At 43.3% G+C, this 20,398-nt stretch overlaps 1 protein-coding gene across 1 annotated transcript in view; it reads left to right on the forward strand.

Annotated features, from left to right (window-relative positions):
• WASHC4 (WASH complex subunit 4) overlaps nucleotides 1-20,398 on the forward strand; it is a 220,004-nt gene that overhangs the window by 169,200 nt on the left and 30,406 nt on the right. The window contains 3 exon segments of the mRNA XM_033950810.1: nucleotides 575-661; nucleotides 3,400-3,547; nucleotides 16,745-16,841. Of these exon segments, the coding sequence (XP_033806701.1) occupies nucleotides 575-661; nucleotides 3,400-3,547; nucleotides 16,745-16,841 (332 nt within the window).

Below are 20,398 nucleotides of genomic sequence, written 5' to 3' on the forward strand. Positions count from 1 at the left end.
TGGTTGGAGAACCATGGTCCATGTTGATTCCAGAAATCAGTTGTGTAGGCACAGGGAGGCCCAGATGGGGGTATTTGTATTTGGTGACATAAGAATTGCCGCTGCTGGGTCAGACCAGTGGTCCATCATGCCCAGCAGTCCGCTCACGCTGGGGCCCCCAGGTCAAAGACCGGTGCTCTAAATGAATCCAGCCTCACTTGCGTACGTTCCAGTTTAGCAGGAACTTGTCCATCTTTATCTTGAATCCCTGGAGGGTGTTTTCCCCTATAATAGCCTCCGGAAGAGCATTCCAGTTTTCTACCACTCTCTGGGTGAAGAACTTCCTTACGTTTGTACGGAATCTATGCCCTTTCAACTTTAGAGAGTGCCCTCTCGTTCTCCCTACCTTGGAGAGGGTGAACAATCTGTCTTTATCTGCTAAGTCTATTCTGCTAATACCCCAAATGTTCATGGCAGATTACAATAAAAATTAATAGATGTACTGCACTTATTAAAAATAAAGGCAAGATTTCAATATTTTCTAAGAGTTGGAGAACAGTAGCTAATTGAATACCTGTTGAACATGACTATGCAGGTTTGTTCCTGACCTTGAAGACATTGTTAACTTTGAAGAGCTGGTGAAAGAAGACAGACTTTCGGAAGAAACTCAAAATTCAGCAAGGTATGGTGGTAGCTTTTTTTTGAATAGAGGGAACACAGTAAGTCATCATGGTTATCATTCTTATTTACAATTTCTAATTCATCAAGTGAATATAAACTTAGTTTGATGATCAATAGAAATACCAAATCAGAGATTAGAGACCTGAGCTGCTGATGTTGTTAATAGTGCATGTTATTTTTCCTCAAGGAAGGTTTTATAGGTTATGTTTGGTTATAGGTGTATAAATTTGAGCTTTTTCATAAATCATAACACAGTGGTATGACTGGAAGAGTGTTTGCTTTCTTTCTTTAAACTAGTCATTTTGGGACCAGGTTTTAAAAATGATCATTAGATGCCAAAATTTAGGAAGATTTTCAGCTAAAAATGTTTAGGCTTGCAGTTTATCTAGATTTACTGTAGTAGGTGTCTATGCTGAAAGTCCACCCCTTTGAACTCCCACCCCTGTAGCCACCAGACTACCAGATATCATAGGGGCCTGTTTAAAGTGCAGTAAGCAGTTAGCATGGGATTTAATGTGTGCTGTTAGTGGAGGCCTGTTGTAATGGCTAGCGCACACTAAAAATTTAGTGCTAATTGTAAGCTGTTAGAAAGTAGGAACTGGGCATATTATGGGTGTGAACTCAACACATGATAATTACCGCTTGCAGTTAGAATGAGTGTGCACATACCATCGCTTCAATTAGTGACATTAAAAGTGTATCCACACTAATTGCAAACAAACCTAATGTGCAGTAAATAACTTTTCTATGTAGTAACTGCAGGAACCTACTGGGCGTGTGCACAGCCTTGTACTTCTGCAGGAACTTATTGAGTGTTCCCCCAGGAGTTGGCCCACAGCCTTGCACTTAGTATGTGTTAATTTTTCCTGTTAAAGTGCAGTATGTACAAAAGTGTGTTGCATTTTAGTAAACAGATCTAGAGAATGGCACGGTGGTTGCTACCAGATGAAATGGGGAGGAAAAAAACTGGTCGCTGTGGTACAGGCACGCGGTCATTCACTGCCCCGTGGAGTGGTGAATGGCCTTGTCCCTGCAGTAAAGTATCTGCCATGTTGCTTCCCTTCCCAGCCTTCCTCGCGACCATGACACTCGCTCCCTTGGCACCAGTGGAAAAAAAAAACCAACCAAACAACCCATCCGGGCATCTCTTCCCTTCACCTAGCCATCTTCCTCCCTTTCCCTCACCGTTGTGGGCGTTCTTCATAGTTTTCTCTTTCTGAGGTGTTTAGATGTGGCAATGTTCTCACCAAGTCCCACGTGTCTGCTCCAAAGCTTCTTCTCTGACACACTTCCTGTTTCCGCCTGGGTGTCTTGTGTCAGACGAGAACCTTTGGGGCAGTTGTGCGAGACTTAGTGAGAGCGTTGCTGTGTCCAGACACCTCAGAAAGAGAAAACTATGAAAAGCGCCCACAAAGATGAGGGGAAGGAAGGAAGGTGGCCCGAAGAGGTTGAGTAGCACTGAAGGGAAGTGGAGGGAGAGGGGGGAAGGGTAACAGACGCTGGATGGGAGGGGGGAGAGAGGAGAGCATATGCTGGTTGGACGGGGAGAGTAAGAGAGGGGAACAGATGCTGAAAGTGGAGAGAGAGGGAGCAGATGCTAGAAGAAAGTGGGGAGGAGAGAAAGGGGAGCAAAGGGATGGGAGGGGAGAGACATAGGGGAGCAGATACTGGATGGGAGAGGATAGAGAGGGGAGCAGACTTTGGAAGGAAGAGGAGAGAAGAGATAGAGCACATACTGGATGGAAGGAAAGGATACAGAAAAAGAGCACATGCTAAGAGACTAGATTTAGTGAGACACTGGAAGGGGTGATGGAAAGAAGTAGCAAGCTGGAGGTAGACACAATGAAATGTAAATTGAGGACTGGAAAGTAAGTAGACAAGATGTAGAAAACAAAATTGAGAAGGAAGAGCAGAAAAGGAAGGGAAAGAGAGAGAGATGCCAGACAATTGGGGGAGGGGGAGGAGACAAGATACCAGATCTGAAGGGAGGAAAGGAGGAGAGATGCTAAAAACCACCTGGGGGAGGGAGTGAGAGATGGAAGGGAAGAAGACAGATGCCAGACCATGGGGGAGCGGAGGGAAGAAGATGGGGTGCTAGATCAATGGGGGGGGGTGGAGGGAGAGGTGGAAGGGAGAGACAGTTTCTGGTAGAAGCATAGAAATAGAGCAGATGAAATAAGGAAGAGGCAGAGAGAAGGCAAACAGTGGATGGAAGAAAGAGAATGATGGAAGATGAGGAAGCAGAAACCAGACAACAAAGGTAGAAAAACATTGCTTTTCTTTTCTTTTTTTTGCTTTAGGATAAAGTAGTATTGCTTTAGGACAAAGTAGTATTATAGCTGTGTTCAGTTATAAAACTATTCGAGGCTTGTGTGGATGGGATCAGATGGTTGACGGGGCAGGGACGGAAACCAAGCTCATGGGGGCGGATATGGGGACAAATTTTTCCCCCGTGTCATTCTCTAAAACAGACCCATGGATGACCATGACTTCTCACAAACCTGGATGCTGAGAACTCTGCTTGGAGATTGAACAGAGGGCCTTATGTAATATCAGTGCATATGAGCCTCCAGGCCAGCCCCTTTGTCTTGAGGAAAATAAGAATGTGTTCTTTTTGACAAACCATCATCTTTGCTGAGTACCATTGAAGGATAGGGCATCCATTCTGGGTTTGTTGGGGTTTTTTTTAAAGATCTGTGGACAATATATCATCAAGTATTATATTTTTTTCTTTTGCAGGCAGTTAGACTCTGTCCTTACTGATCTCACTCAAAATTCGGCAGAGGGCACGGAGTACTTCAAAATGCTGGTAGATGTGTTTGCTCCTGAGTTTCGTAGTTCAAAAAACATGCATCTCCGTCACTTCTATATCATTGTGCCTCCACTGGTTAGTTCTACTTTCGACTTTTCTTTTTTTATTCAAATAATAAGTTGGATAGACTGTTTAATATTTTTTTTAAAAAAACAACTTATTCCAATTCCTTTGAGAACAAGTTACATTTTTATAAAAGTACTGCATCATATTCTCTTTATCTAAAAAATATGCTTCAAGACTTTCTGCTATGTTGGAGCTATTTATGTTTGTTTGTTTGGTTTTTTTCCTTTCCCTATTTTAAAAAGAAAAATACAAATCTAACTCACAGAGAAATTAAGGATATTATACAGTACCAACAAATACAATAAATAAACAATACCTTTTGGCATAATACTTTGAAATATCTCTAATCTGTTTAGTTCTTTTTCCAAATACATGATCAAGACAAGTTACATATTTAGATACATTTTTTAAATCCCTACTTAGAGTTCTTGGTTTAGTGCACACTGAACATATGGATTTGGTCCCTGATGTACAAAAGGGTTCTCTGTGGCTGCTACCAATCGTCAGTAGCAGCAACCGAGAATCCTATGCTAATGCATTACAAGGAGCTCTTTAGTATTCTAATGAGCACTCCATGTAATGCACAGCAAGGAAACACATTGTTTCTCATTCAGACTTTACCGACAGCTGTCATCTTACTTTCCTGTTGGTGCCTGAATGCTGATTGGCTCAGGCACTGACAGGAAAGTAATGCCATGACATCCCATCCTGCCGGTAAAAACTTTGACAACCATTAAAAAAAAAATACACAGCAGAACAGCGCAATCTAGAGAAATTAATTAAAACAAAAGAAGTGGCACATCAATCTGATATCAATAACCCTTCTCTCTTGGGGGAATTGCAGAAACATAGATTCCAATATAACTCCATATTGAGGAAATCAGCAGCACATAAGGTATTCGTCCAAGCCGCTCATTATTATGCTGACAATAACGAATCGGGTCACTTACTGGCTTCATACTTAAAACATAAAGGTGAACAAAAATGTATTTCCTCTCTAACCAGAGCAGATAATTCTGTTATATTCACCACGTCCGACATCCTAGAAGAATTCAAAAAGTTTTATATAGATCTATACCGATCAGAATCCTGTGAGTTTCACGATCCCTACACCTTCCTTAACGAAGTCACTTTACCTCTCCTGCCTGAACTGGATCTTGATGGATTGACATCTTCCATAACTGAACTAGAAATAATAGATACGATCAACAGCATGACAACAAACAAAGCCCCGGGTCCAGATGGACTTACAATTTTATCAAGCTTTCAAAACAGCTATGTCCCCACATCTACAACAATTTTTCATCCACATGTCGAAGCAAGGAAATGGTTTGTTTACTGAAGCGACAATAATTGTTTTACCTAAACAGGGTAAAGATCCTAATCGTGTCAGTAACTATCGGCCACTCTCCTTGATTAACGTGGATGCTAAGATCTATGCTAAATTAATCGCCACTAGATTGCAGGAAGTCCTACCTTTATTGATTTCTGAAGATCAAACTGGATTCATCTCTGGACGACACTTCTAATAACACTCGTACCTTAACAAATATCATCTCGGTAACTCAAGCGCAATCTAATAAACTTGCCTTCTTATCTCTGGATGCTGAGAAGGCTTTCGACAGAGTGAAATGGCCATTCCTATTCGCTACTCTCTCGAAGTTTGGCTTCCCTGCGAGTTTCATTCAAATGATTAAGGTGTTATACTATGCCCCTACCACTAGATTGTGCATTAATGGTCAATTCTCTGACTCTTTTTGTCCTACGAGAGGAACTCGACAAGGATGCCCACTATCTCCTCTATTATTCAATTTGGCATTGGAACCATTGCTGGCTGCCATACATGCAGATGTCACCATTAAAGGATTTGTTCATGCTGACATGAGATTAAACTCTCGGCATATGCTGATGACGTCATACTTTATGTGACACCAGATTCCATACTATCTGCCTTGAAGACGATAGATAGTTATGCGTTGGTTTCAGGCTACAAATTGAACACAACTAAATCAGAATTAATGCCAGTAAATTGCATCGAGGACAAGCATGAAATGGTTACGCATGGTTTCATCTGGAATCCAGTTAAGATTAAATACTTGGGCATCTACTTGGGTCCTACACTGGAAGATATGGAGCAGTTTAACACAGTTCACATTCTAAGTATCATCAAAGAATCCACTCAGAAATGGTCCCCTCTTAAACTGACGTGGTGGGGTCGCCTAGATACCATCAAGATGATGTTACCTAAAATAAACTATATACTGAGCATGTTGCCATTCTTGCTCAAAAGGTGCACATACCCACGACATCGAACGTTGCTTAACTGCCTTTCTGTGGCAGAATAAACAACCTCGAATAGCTTTGAACAAACTGAAACTTGATAAAACTATGGGTGGTATAAACTTTCCTGATTTTCTACATTACCATCAGGCTTTTATAATGAGGCATGGTTCTCAATGGCTCATTGATAGTCCTATGTCTAACCTTCCTACTTGGCTACAACTGGAAAAATGTCTGCACGGAAGCAATCGCTTTGCACTTGTCCTATCCTCCCCTCTACAACCAAATGATAAAAGTCAACCAATTTATCACTCTACACTAGTTGTGTTAAAGGCCTATGACAACCTGGTGGAAATCAAGTGGCACGAGTCTTGTCGGTTATTGCTATGGCATAACGATTGCATAAAGATACAAGATGGAACTCTTAACTGGAAATTGTGGGATCTGGTCTCTTCAGGACTTAATCAAGAACTCTCAATGGATCTCCTTCACTGACTTACAAGCTCAATATAGTCTACCTCATCACCAATACTTTTGCTGGCTACAATTGAGACACTGCTTATCTGCTATCTTTCCAGATGTAGGGAAATTAAAAGATACTCCAGATCTATTACCGCAGATATCTCTAATCAATAATAACAAAAAAGGGATTGCCTCATGATGGTATACCATTGTACATAAGCCCAATACTTCTTCATTATCCAACATGAACGCTTGGCATGAAGACTTGGGTCTTTCAATGGAAGATGTGGACTGGCAGGACGTCTGGACTAGCATGTTCAGATCTTCTCACTCAGCTGGGGTGATTCAGTCCATATTCTTCCTTCTACATAGAACTCACTGGACCCCAGTAAAAGTTTCTAAACTTCCTGATGGTCTTTCTCCTACATATTGGTCATGTAAATCTCAGGAGGGAACGCTACTGCACATGATTTATGAATGCTCACACCTCTCTGTCTACTGGAAACCATCTCCTCTATTCTGGATATACAAGAACCCATAAACCCATGCATTATTATCTTGGGACATCATGGACTCCGCCAATTGTTGCCTGAACATAATGCTAGATTGCTTCACATTCTGCTATTTCTAGCCCTCAAAAACATACTACACTGCTGGAAAGATCTTTCCCAGATGAATTGTAATACATGGTGGAACACGGTATACCTCACAGCGAAATATGAAAGTGTGATGGCAGAAAAACACAGATCCATGTGCTCCTATGTTAAGATTTGGAGTCCGGTCAACACCTTTTGCTATACCGGTTGAAGACATTCAGTTATTAAGACATGAACTGTGCTCCACAATAATATTCCCCTATGTTATGGCTCCTGTTTAGATCTGATGCTGGATTATAACCTAGCTGTTTCTCTGTACCTTGGATGTTCTAATGGCGGTGGCTGTGAGTTTTGTCATCATTCCTCTCTTATATAAAGGCCTAGACCAGATGGTTGTATTACATAGATAATATTGTATGTAACCCTAATTTTATATTATACTTACAACGTGTCTGTATCTCGCCTTGTTAACATTTTTTTTTTTGTACTTATTGTATATTAAAACTCAATAAAACCTTTGAACTTAAAAAAAATAAAATTCCTCCCTCCCACTGAATCCCCCCCCCCCTCCGGTCCATGTCCACACCCCCCCCCAGCCAACATATGTGCGCATAAAAAGAAAAGACTGCTCTTCCTGTCCCAAACAGCTGAGTGGCAGGGGAAGCCCCGAAGTTGCTAGTAAAAGAAAAATTGCACCCACCATGGTATTTTTTTTACTGCAGTATTGGTGCTTTGTGCATATGGGCCTTGGTTACAACTGATAAAAGCCTGAACGCAAGGAAACTGAACATACTGGTAAAGGTAAAAAAACACCAGATCAGCATTAATTATAGAGGTGTCAGGTCCAAGTTGATTATTCTGTGAATTGGATGGGTGCAAGAAGATTCTTAGATATCAAGAAGTGCAATCAAAGACCAAGAAAATGTGACATAAGAACATAAGAATTGCTGCTGCTGGGTCAGACCAGTGGTCCATCGCACCCAGCAGTCCGCTCATGCGGCGGCCCCCAGGTCAAAGACCTGTGCCCTAACCGATACAAGCCCTACCTGCAGTCATTCTGGTTCAGCAGAAACTTGTCCAACCTTATCTTGAATCCCTGGAGGGTGTTTTCCCTTATAACAGACTATGGAAGAGCATTCCAGTTCTCTACCACTCTCTAGGTGAAGAAGAACTTCCTTACGTTTGTACGGAATCTATCCCCTTTTAACTTTAGAGAGTGCCCTCTCGTTCTCTCTACCTTGGAGAGGATGAACAACCTGTCTTTATCTACTAAGGGCTCCTTTTACAAAGGTGCGCTAGTGTTTTTAGTGCACGCACTGGATTAGTGCGCGTTACCTAAAAAACTACCACCTGCTCAAGAGGAGGCAGTAGCAGCTAGCGCATACGGCATTTTAGCATGTGCTAAACGCATGCTAAAACCACTAGTGCGCCTTTGTAAAAGGAGCCCTAAGTTTTTAAAAGTTTTTTAAATGTTGCGATGTCTTTTTCAGTTCTAATGTATAAGCATAAGAACATAAGCAATGCCTCTGCTGAGTCAGACCTGAGGTCCATCGTGCCCAGCAGTCCGCTCACGCGGCGGCCCAACAGGTCCAGGACCTGTGCAGTAATCCTCTATCCCCTTTTCCAGCAGGAAATTGTCCAATCCTTTCTTGAACCCCAGTACTGTACTCTGCTCTATTACGCTCTCTGGAAGCGCTTTCCAGGTGTCCACCACACGGGTAAAGAAGAACTTCCTAGAATTCATTTTGAATCTGTCCCCTTTCAACTTTTTTGAATGCCCTCTTGTTCTTTTATTATTTGAAAGTTTGAAGAATCTGTCCCTCTCTACTCTCTCTATGCCCTTCATGATCTTGTAAGTCTCTATCATATCCCTTCTAAGTCTCCTCTTCTCCAGGGAAAAGAGACCCAGTTTCTCCAATCTCCTTTATCAGACACGTCGCTCTCCTCTGAACCCTCTCGAGTAACGCCATGTCCTTCTTAAAGTACGGCGATCAATATTGGACGCAGTACTCCAGATGCGGATGCACCATCACCTGATACAATGGCAGGATAACTTATTTCGTTCTGGTTGTAATACCCTTCTTGATTATGCCTAGCATTCTATTTGCCTTCTTAGCGGCCGCTGCGCACTGTGCCGTCGGCTTCATTGTCATGTCCACCATTACCCCCAAGTCCCTTTCTTGAGTACTCTCATTTAATAACATCCCTCCCATCATATAGTTGTACCTCGGGTTTCTGTTTCCCACATGTAATACTTTACATTTCTCAATGTTGAACTTCATCTGCCATCTCATCGCCCATTCCCCTAGTTTGTTCAAGTCCCTTTGCAATTCTTCGCAGTCCTCTTTAGTCCGAGCTCCACTAAATAGTTTGGTGTCATCCACAAATTTTATTATCTCACATTTCGTCCCTGTTTCTAGATCATTTATGAATATGTTAAATAGCAGCAGCCCGAGCACCGAGCCCTGCGGGACCTCACTCGTGACCCTCCTCCAGTCCGAATAGTGGCCCTTCACTCCTACCCTCTGTTTCCTCCCAAGTCTCTTTCCTGGGGGGTCTCTCCAAGTACCGCCCCGGACATCTTGTATTCGTGTATGGAATTTTTGATACCGACATGCATTACCTTACACTTATCCATGTTGAACCTCATTTGCCATGTCGATGCCCATTTCTCTAGCTTGATTATGTCACGTTGCAGATCTTCACAATCCCCCTGCATCTTCACTACTCTGAATAACTTCATATTGTCCGCAAATTTAATCATCTCACTCGTCGTATCAATGTCCAGATCGTATATAAATATGTTGAAGAGCACGGGTCCAAGCACCGAGCCCTGCAGCACCTCACTGGTGACGTTCTTCCAGTCCGAATATTGTCCATTTACCTCCACTCTCTGTTTCCTATCCGCTAGCCAGTTTTTAATCCACGTGAGTATTTCACCCTCTATTCCATGGCTCTCAATTTTTCGAAGTAGTCGTTTATGCGGAACCTTGTCGAACGACTTCTGAAAATCCAGATATACAGTGTCAACTGGGTCACCCTTGTCTATCTGCCTGTTTACCCCCTCGAGGAAGTGCAGCAAGTTCGTCAAGCAAGATCATCCTTTGCTGAAGCCGTGCTGACTGGTCCTCATCAGATTGTGTCCGTCAAGGTGATCAATGAAGCGGTCCTTTATCAGTGCCTCTACCATCTTTCCTGGTACCGAGGTCAGACTCACAGGCTTAAGAACTACAGGATGTCTACAGCTGCCTAAAATCGGGACGCACTTTTAGAGAATCAGGGCCTTAGATTGTCACTTAAAGTTCTTAATCATAGAGCAATTTCGTTTTAAGCGCAAAAACTGAGAGAGAGGCAAATTCTTTCTCAGACTGGCTGGATGGCAGCTATTAAAATTCAAAAACGTGTTCCTGTCTGTAGGCTTCATGTAGACATTAAAATGGTCATCTTCTTGAATAATCTTCAGATCTAGATATTCCAGCTGATTCTTTGAATGATGCATGGTGAATTTTAAATTTGAGTCACAATTATTCAACCAGTTACTAAAACTTTGTAGATCTTTCTCAGTGCCTTTCCAAAGCATTAAGACGTCATCGATGTACCTGAACCATCTGCTAATGCAGGCCTCAAAAGTAGAATTTTTTATCCATGTAAACTCAAAGTCTGCCATAAACAAATTAGCTACTGAAGGGGCGAACACTGCCCCCATGGCTATTTCTGTTTTCTGTTTGTAAAATTGTTTATTGTATAGAGAAAAAATTTTCTTTCATAGCAATTCTCGCTAAGTTAGATAAAAAGACCATTGGAATTGTGTGTGGTCGTTCTCTCTTTTCAAAGATTCTACTGATGATATCTAAAGCATCATCCTGTAGGATTGATGTATACAATGAGGTTACATCAAAAGATACCACTATAAAAGGAAATAACTCCTTCGGAACTTCATTTAACTTCACTATCAAATCCCTTGAATTTTAAATGTATGATTCAATTTTCGACACTTTATGTTTTAAAAATTCATCTACGAATTTTGAAAGAGGTTCCAGAACTGAACCCCGTGAAGACATTATAGGTCTCCCCGGGGGATCTTCTAATCGTTTATTAATTTTTGGCAGAGTATAAAAAACAGGCACTATCGGAGATTTTCTGTTCAAAAATTTATGGTCTTTATGTGTTAAAAAACCTTCCAATACACTCTGGTCCGTTAATTTCAGAATATGTCTCTGCAATCTTTTTGTAGAATCTAAAGCTAATTTTTCATATACTCCCTCTTCATTCAGTTGTCTCATGTTCTCCCAGTTGTACTTTTCTTTTTTAAGTAACACTAAGGCCCCTCCTTTATCAGCTTTTTTGATCACTATTGACCTATCTGTTTTTAATAACTGAACAGCCTGTAGTTCTTTGTTAAGGTTCTTGAAAAAATGTTTCTTATTTTGTTGCCATATAGAAACATCTTTTAAGACGCACTGTTTAATTGCATTAACTATTGGATTTACAGGAATTGGTGAGGACCAGTGTTCCCTCTAAGCGGGCGGGTGTTGTGAGCAAACTTTTTTCACCGTGAGCCAAAAATATCGGGCGCCAGCAAGTTATGAGCCAACTCGCCCGATTCTCCTCTCGCCGCCCTGCCATCTGCCGTACGCCTCTTCCGATCGTGCGCTGTGACGAGAAACGTGTGCGCTGCGATGTAATATTTTGTGCGCCAGCGCACGCCAGCGCAGCTTAGCGGGAACACTGGTTCAAATGGTTTTATTTATTTCCCCAAATTTATTTTTGTTATACGCATTGAAAATATTTGATATTGCGTTTAAATCAAAATCTCAATAAACTTGAAATGAGTGCCCGTGAGATTGTGGGAGGGTTAAATACTCAAAACTTAGAAGTTTTTGCTACGCCAGCTTTCTGGTATCTTTACATACAGTGGCGTACCTAGCATATGTAACATCCGGGGCCCATCATTTTTTGGCACCCCCCCCATCTGTAAGAAAAACATGATTTTTAGTAACAAACCACACGTCACACATGAGTACCTAGGAAAAGGCAGCATCTTACATATTGCAGTGAGCAGTACATCAATACACCCATTGTAAAACTAAACAAGCCAGACCAGCACAGATCAATCCTACACCGTCAATCCTAACAGAAAACCATGTCTTTCGAACACACAGAACACAGAAAACACCTTCGCCTAGTAAGGAATATGTAATCACAAACTAACCCCTCCCTCTTTTACAAAACTGTAGTGTGGATTTTAGCTACGGAGGTAACAGCTCTGATGCTCATAAAATTCTGAGCATCAGAGCTGCTACCACCAAGGCTGGTGCTAAAAACGCTTCACAGTTTTGTAAAAGGGGGGATAAAATAAAAATACATAGACAAAGGTTAAATTGAACCAGCAAGAAGCTGGACTCTGCATACAATGCTTCACAGAAACAGTGACACATGTCTCCTAAAGCAATAAATAAATAGAAATTTTTTTCTACCTTTGTCTTCTGTGGTTTCTCCTTTCCTCATCTTCTTGTAACTCTCTTCCTTCCATCCACTGTCTGCCGTCTCTCTTCCCCTATATGGCATCTTCTCTCCTTCTATGCCCCTTCCAGAAACTGTATGCCTCCCCCTTCCATCTCTCCTTTCACCCCATTGGTCTGGCATCTCTCTCCTCGCCTTCCCTCTCCCACACCTCTCCTCATAGTCTGGTATCTCCCCTTCCCTGATTCTCTGGCATCTCTCTCCTTTCCTTTTCTTCCATCTTTCGCTCCCCCTCCATGCTCTCACATCTCCCCCTTCCTTTTCCCTTAGACTGGCATACCTTCCTCCTACGCTCCAAGCCCTGGCATCTCCTTTAATTCCCTCCCTCATCTTCCTTCTCCCTCCAGCTGGGTACCGCAACACTCTTCCCTGCAGCTCTGCACTTCCCCACAATTGCCATGCTTCGGTTCCTCTTCTTCCCTCCTTCCTCCCCCCCCCCCCCGCGGGACCCTGCGGCACCATCAACTCTTACTCCCTCTAATGTCGGCCCTGCAGCTCCAGACTTCCTCGCACCTTCTCCCCTCCCCCTTTGGATCGCTATTATTTTAAATGTTATAGCCGCGGAGCTGTATCCATCAGTGGAGATGTCTAACCTCGGCCTGCCCCGGAACTCTTACTGCAGCAGCCGCCCGTCTAGGCAGGAACAGGAAGTCACTGTTGCAGTAAGAGTTCCGGGGCAGGCCGAGGTTAGACATCTCCACTGATGGATACAGCTCCGCGGCTATAACATTTAAAATAATAGCGATCCAAAGGGGGAGGGGAGAAGGTGCGAGGAAGTCTGGAGCTGCAGGGCCGACATTAGAGGGAGTAAGAGTTGATGGTGCCGCAGGGTCCCGCGGGGGGGGGGGGGGAGGAAGGAAGGAAGAAGAGGAACCGAAGCATGGCAATTGTGGGGAAGTGCAATCCCCCCAATGCGTCCCCTTACCTTACCGACGCGTGTGTGCGCTGTGAAGAGAAACTTTGCGCTGCGATGTAATATTTTGTGCGCGAGCGCAGGCCAACGCAGCTTAGCGGGAACACTGGTGAGGACCATGTGCTTTTGGGAGCTATTACCATGCGATCCTGAACAGTGGGCTGGGAATTGAAAAAAAATTTTAACTGTAGCTTTCTTACTAACTTCTCCAAGTCCACATGAAATTGAAATAGATCAAATTGGGTAGAGGGTACGAAGGAAAGACCATATGTTAATACTGTGGTCTCAGCAGTGCTCAATGTCCAATTCGATAAATTAATCACCACTGGTTTCTCAGGGATTGTGACCGGATATTGGGTCTGGAGCGCTGGGGCTGGGCCTAAGGTCTCAGACTCATCGTGTGAGGCATTGGAACAGGAGGGATTGAGTACCCCTCCTGCTCCTGTTAAAGGTATGGGAAGGGGAACGGGGAGGGGGCATCGGTGGGTGGCAGGAGGAAAATGGCATCCCTCCTGCCATTTGGTTTTTTGGTTGGTGGGTGGGAAGGCATTGGAGCATTGGACACGATCTTGAATGAAGGGAATCTTCGGGATCCCAGTCAACATGGATTCACCAAGGGTAGGTCCTGCCAATCCAATCTCATCAGCTTCTTTGACTGGGTAACAAGAAAGTTGGACTTGGGAGAGTCTTTGGACGTCATGTACCTGGACTTCAGTAAAGCTTTTGACAGTGTCCCACACCGCAGGCTGCTAAGCAAGATGGAATCGATGGGGTTAGGAGAGACACTAACTGCATGGGTCAATGATTGGCTGAGTGGCAGACTTCAGAGGGTGGTGGTTAATGGTACCCTCTCTAAAACATCGGAGGTGACCAGTGGAGTGCCGCAGGGCTCGGTCCTGGGTCCACTCCTTTTCAACATATTCATAGGGGATCTGACTCAAGGGCTTCAAGGTAAAATAACACTATTCGCCGATGACGCCAAACTATGTAATATAGTAAGTGGATGCAGTTTACAGAATTATATGGCGCAGGACCTGCTTACATTGAAATGTTGGTCCTCAACCTGGCAGCTAGGCTTCAATGCTAAGAAATGTAAGGTCATGCACCGCGGAAGCGGAAATCCATGCAGGACGTACTTCTTGAACAGAGAAACTTTAATTAGGACTTCAGCAGAACGAGATTTAGGAGTGCAGACATGAAAACTGCCAATCAAGTGGAGAAGGCTTCATCTAAGGCAAGGCAGATATTGGGTTGTATCAATAGAAGTTTCGTCAGCCGAAAGCCTGAAGTCATAATGCCGTTGTACAGGGCCATGGTGAGACCTCATCTGGAGTACTGTGTGCAATTCTGGAGGCCACATTACAATAAAGATGTGCACAGAATTGAATCGGTTCAGCGGACGGCCACCAGGATGATCTCAGGGCTCAAGGGTCTCTCGTACGAAGAGAGACTGAACAAATTGCAGTTCTACACTCTCGAGAAACTTAGGGAGAGGGGAGACATGATTGAAACATTTAAGTACCTCACGGGACGTGTCGAAGTGGAAGATGATATTTTCTTTCTCAAGGGATCCTCGGCCACAAGAGGGCACCCGCTCAAACTCAGGGGTGGAAAATTTCATGACGACACCAGAAAGTATTTCTTCACAGAGAGAGTGGTTGATCATTGGAACAATCTTCCAGTGCAGGTGATCGAGGCAGACAGCGTGCCAGACTTTAAGAATAAATGGGATACCCATGTGGGATCCCTATGAGGGTCAAGATAAGGAAATTGGGTCATTAGGGCATAGACAGGGGGTGGGTAAGCAGAGTGGGCAGACTTGATGGGCTGTAGCCCTTTTCTGCCGTCATCTTCTATGTTTCTATGAGGGATTGAGCCCCCCTCCTGCTCCATTAAAGGTATGGGGAAGGGGCATCCGGTGGGTGGCAGGAGGGAGTTGGCATCCCTCCTGCCATTTGTTTTTTGGTTGGTGGGTGGGGAGTCGGGAGGCATTGGAGCAGGAAGTATTGAGCACCCTTCCTGCTCCGCGGGGCAGAGAGCAGGAGATAGGGGTTTTTACACAAGCGACTGGTCCTCACCAGTTGCTTGTTCTTGGATCAGCCAGCCAGTTGGTGTGTCAGGAAAAAATTAGTGAATCGCATCCTTTGTGCTTTGCATGCCGTTTCCCCTCATTTGCATGCACGGATTGGAATCGGATCGGAGGAGAGGTTAGTGAATCGGGTCGGAGGGAAATTGGGTCGCAAAGGGCTCCCAAACCGATCGGTACACAATCGGTTTGTTTAGTGAATCTAGCCCTTAGTTTTGGGAGTGAGATAATATTTGGAGTAGTAGGGCAGTTGCTGGAGAGAGGTTTCCAGTTGGGGCAGTTTGTAGTGTGTTGTCAATTGCAAGTAGTGTAGTTTTTGGAAGTGGGGCATTTTGCAGAGCAGTGTGATAGTTTGGGGGTAGTGTTTTTGGAGGGATGATGCAATTGTAGGTAGATTGTTTTGGGGCCATGGAGGCAGTTTGGCAACTGGGGCAGTTGTGAGTGGGTAATTTGTAGGGGATATGAGCCAATTTGGAGGCTTGGAAGAGTGGTGAATTGTTTTAACCTTTCTAAATTGCCCTGCACTGTTAATCTAAGTTCTATATTTCATGCTGAAGAAACTAAAACCCCTTTTCCCATAGAAATACATCTTTGAAAGGAGGGGGCTTATTTTTCTTTATCTTTATTAAAATATATATATATTGCACAGTATCAACACTGGTCAAGTCGTTAGTTTATAAGTAAAAACATGAACAGTAATGCATCAAATAAAAACAATAAAACTTGAAAAATACTTCTGTCCTTTTAATGCAACCTTTATATATCATCCCCAAGATCTTTTGAAACCAGCTATTGAAGAACCCTACCTCTTCAGGATAACAATACAGCACTATAGCTATTCTTATCAATACATGTGTCTGAAATGTGTACAGCAATTGGCCTGCCTCAACCTCCAGTCGATTTGGCCCATTTTGGAACTTAGTGTACATGTGTGTGTTTTTTAATGATTTTTGGCCCAATTTGGAACTTGGTATATATGTTTGGGGTTTTTAAAAAATGATTTTTAACCCATTTTTCTCACTTGCCATCCCATTCCATTAATGATTTTATTCAACAAATGCTCAAACTCCTACAGAAATTCACTGGACCATTTTTTTGTTGTGGTGGTGGTGGAGGGCTTATATTCTGGAACTCCCAGTCTGATTTGGCCCATTTTCAAAATGTGTGTCTCTTTATTGGTTTTCTCATGCCAAGTTTCATCCTATTCTATTAAATTTCAGAAAGTTATTTGGTCCCAGATGTCAAATATATTCAGTCTCTTTTGTATAATTCTTTTCAACTACCATTGAATTGGAAAGAAATGAAAATAAACAGACATGATTGGCAATATGTTTATTATGTTTCAGACCCTCAACTTTGTAGAGCATTCCATCAGCTGTAAGGAGAAACTGAATAAAAAGAATAAAGTTGGTGCAGCTTTTACTGATGATGGCTTTGCAATGGGTAAGTTAAGTTTGATTTCATCGTGACAGCAGTAAGCTTTAAATGTGCTCTGTCTCTTCAAGTGGGCGGAAAATGTGTGTATTAAACTAGAAGATCAGTAGAACAAATTATCTCTTAAAATGTTAACATTCATTTGAGGGCTCTTTGGAAAATTTGGGCTTATGCAAGTTCCAAAATATATTGTGCTTGCATTTGAAAAAAATGACTGCAGGTGCATTTAGTATAATTTGGTTCACGTACAGTGAATTTATTCTCCTTTTATCGTACATCTGTGCTATTTTTGTGTGTCCTACATTGGCTTCTTTCACATTTTTGTCTTATAGTGGGGAAGCAGCAGCCCTGCCAAGGTGACACTATTCATCTTAGGCATTAGAATTATGTTCATTTGTGCATCTTTCTTCTGGTGAATTCCTTCTCCAGAATAGAAGAGGGCTAGATGAATGGAAGTTTTGCAAATCAAAGTCGGTATCCTGTAGAGCCCAAGTAGAGGGAAGTTGCTAGTCTTGTATGCCCCACCCATGCACTTATTCTTAGCTGACCATTGCCCTGCTGAATTTAGGTGCTGTTCTCTTGACTCTTATTATAAATGGCGCTTGATATATTTAGAAAGATTGGTCTTGAAGGAAGTCAAAATTTCATGTTTACATGGAAAAAAAACGAACATATTCTCCAAGAACAAACAGGACTGTAAATCCTTATGTCTGGGTAATACCACCAATGGAGCTTGGCACAAGAAGCTATACCCCAGCAACATTTCCTGGAAGTATTTGGGTAGTCTCATTGTGCATGCATGCTTGTTCTGCCTGCTGCTGTTGTGCAGGAATTCCTCCTCAGTCTAACCTATTCCGCAGAGCTGATGGAGCTCGTTTTGCATTGCAGTCACCTCAGTGCCTCAAAAAATGTTTATTTCTCATAAATCTTTAAGTCCTGTTAACTGTTGTATATCTTTTCTTGTCTACATGATAGCTCTTTGAGGGAGGATGAGGAATTAGAAATTATATATACAATTTTTTTTTTTTTTTTGCCTAGACTCAGTGTTGGCCATTTTTAGGCCTGGAGCTCTTAGCTGGCGTGTTGTCACCATTGAGTTGTTTCATTTCACTTTGGCTATTTTTTCAGTGAAATGTCTCAAAAGAAGATCCCCATAGGCATTAAAAGGTATTACTCGTGCAACAGGACCCTATCCTTTATGGATACTCACTCATGGCTCTTGCAGTGCCAAGGACCTGACTTGTTTCCTCTAATTGCATTCTCTGTTCACAGATATAAGGGAGGGATTTAGGGTAGAGAGAGAGTTTTTTCAGAGATCAGACTGGTCCATTGATGGAGCTACATTGGGCGCTGAGATGCATTTACATTAAGCATCAGTAGGGCCTATTGGGAGCAGTCATCATCCAATTCCTGTCTGAAGAAGGATTTGGCCTCATCTTCATTGGTATTGAGGAAGTGTGATGCGGGACATCAGGCAGAGGCTGCAGATTCAGTTTGTCACACTCTAACTTGCTATACATCCAAGTTATGACAGATTGCCAGTATGCCTTCTTTTGAAGTCTTGGGATGACTGCCTGAGCATGGGTCCAAAGTTGAGCCAAAATATCTTTCCTTGCCCAATATTGAATCCCAGTCTCAACTAGAGAATGACACGGGGACAAATTTTTCCCTACCCCCACGGGAACTCATTTTCCCATCCCGGTGAGTTCTTTTCCTGTCCTTGCCCCACTAGGGGCTAGATTCACTAAGGACACTGATCATGTCCCGACCACTTTGCAATCACTTAGCGACCCGACCCGATTAACTAACCTTACTCCCAATCTGCATCCGATCCGCACATGCAAATGAGGGAGAACAGCATGCAAATACAGGCAAGCAGCGATTCACAAAAAAATGAGGAACACCGAGTGGGCTGGCCGATCGAAAAATAAGCGACTGCTGAGGACCAGTCGCTCAGGTCCTTTCCGACTGCCCTGCTCTCTGCTCTTGCCGCCCTGCTCTCTGCCCCAACTCTCCTGCCCTTCCCCTCAGTGCAAGCCTGTGGTTTTAACCCATTTGTTTAAAGTTTAAAAAAAAAAAAAAAGTAAAGCAAAAAAGTATAAAAAAGTTTCCAGCTCTGCCAGGCATGGAGGGCCAGCGCATGCGCAGACCATCTTCAGGCAAAGAAGATGATCTGTGCATGCGTCGGGATCGTTGGAGAGCAATCTGTGCAGTCGGTTGGGGGTGTGATTCCGATCGCCCTCATTTGCATGAGGATGCTTCATGAATCAGCTCTCTATCATGGATCTCCAGCCCTATGTTCTCCAGCAACTGTGGTCTCTTGGCTCCACACCTCCTGGCTTGATATCCTATGCAATCTCTTTGGTCCTTGTTGAAGATTCTTTTCCATCTTGTAGGGTAGATTTGATTTTAATTTAATCAATTTAAATCACTAGTCAGAAAAACGATTTAAATCATGGTTTTCTGCAGAAAGATTCTTGCTGGTATAATCTTAATGTTTACAACCTGATGAAAACTTCATTTTTAAAAAAATAACTTTCCTTTATCATCCCTCCAGACTGACACAGATGGGTATGTTTACGCACTTCTGCTAGCAGGTGGAGACTGAGAACACACTGAATTCTTACAGTACAAGTGGGCTGTGCAGTCACTCATAGAATCAATCTGTCTGTTCTCGGTCTCCAGCAGGTGGAGGTGGTAAGCCTGCACAGTTTTGTTTTAGGCCTTGGCACGGTCTGTTGGAAAGGTTAGGCAATGGTATTTTTATCTGCCCCGCTTTTTTTTCTTGTTGGACTGAGCAGGGGTCCCATTACCACCTCGGGAGTGTCGCACTTGATCAGTTGAGTTCATCCCCCCATTTCCCGCATCTTCCTCTTTTTTTTTTTTCTCTAGAGGAGCCTCAACTGTATACCTTGCCAAGGGGAAAAGACTATACTGTAGTTTTGAGTGCCTGTAGGGTCTGCTCCTTACGAGGCAGTGCTTTTCTTTCTGTGCTGGTTGCAGGAACTGTGTTCATTCTTATTTTTTTTGCTGCTGGTTTCATTCAGCCTGCCTCGCAGTTCACAATGAGCACTTCTCATAAGCTGAAGTGCTCAGTGTGTTTCCGTCAAGGGCTTAATGCGGCCAGTTTTTGTTGTTTTTGTTCATGACTGGAAGGGGAGCCCTAGCTTGCTTGAGAGCCGGCTGGCTTGAGGGTTTTCCCTGAAACCGTGAAGGGTGCATCAACCGTGGGTAGTGGGGAGGCCTGTGGTTTCCTAACTGCCAAATGTGCTGGGTATTCCCCAGCTGTTGTGGCTGCCGGTGGTGGGGAAGACCGGGCTTCCCTTACCGCCGAAGGTGCTGGGGATTCCCTTACTGGCGCATAAAGCCTTTCTGGGGATACCCTTACAGTGGCTTTGATTATTTAGGCCTCTTCAGTGCCCTTGGCCTTGGGGATGCCTTTTTTGGCTGGCTTTTCTTCTTTGGTGGGGAAACTCTTCCATTTTGACAGTCTTCTCGGGAGTTTCCGCCTAGATTGGAGAGGACTTGCAGGCCTCCTCCTCTACTGGGGAGCGTGATCCTTTCCC

Source organism: Geotrypetes seraphini, chromosome 7 (genome assembly GCF_902459505.1).
Source record: "Geotrypetes seraphini chromosome 7, aGeoSer1.1, whole genome shotgun sequence".
Taxonomy (NCBI): Eukaryota; Metazoa; Chordata; class Amphibia; order Gymnophiona; family Dermophiidae; genus Geotrypetes; species Geotrypetes seraphini.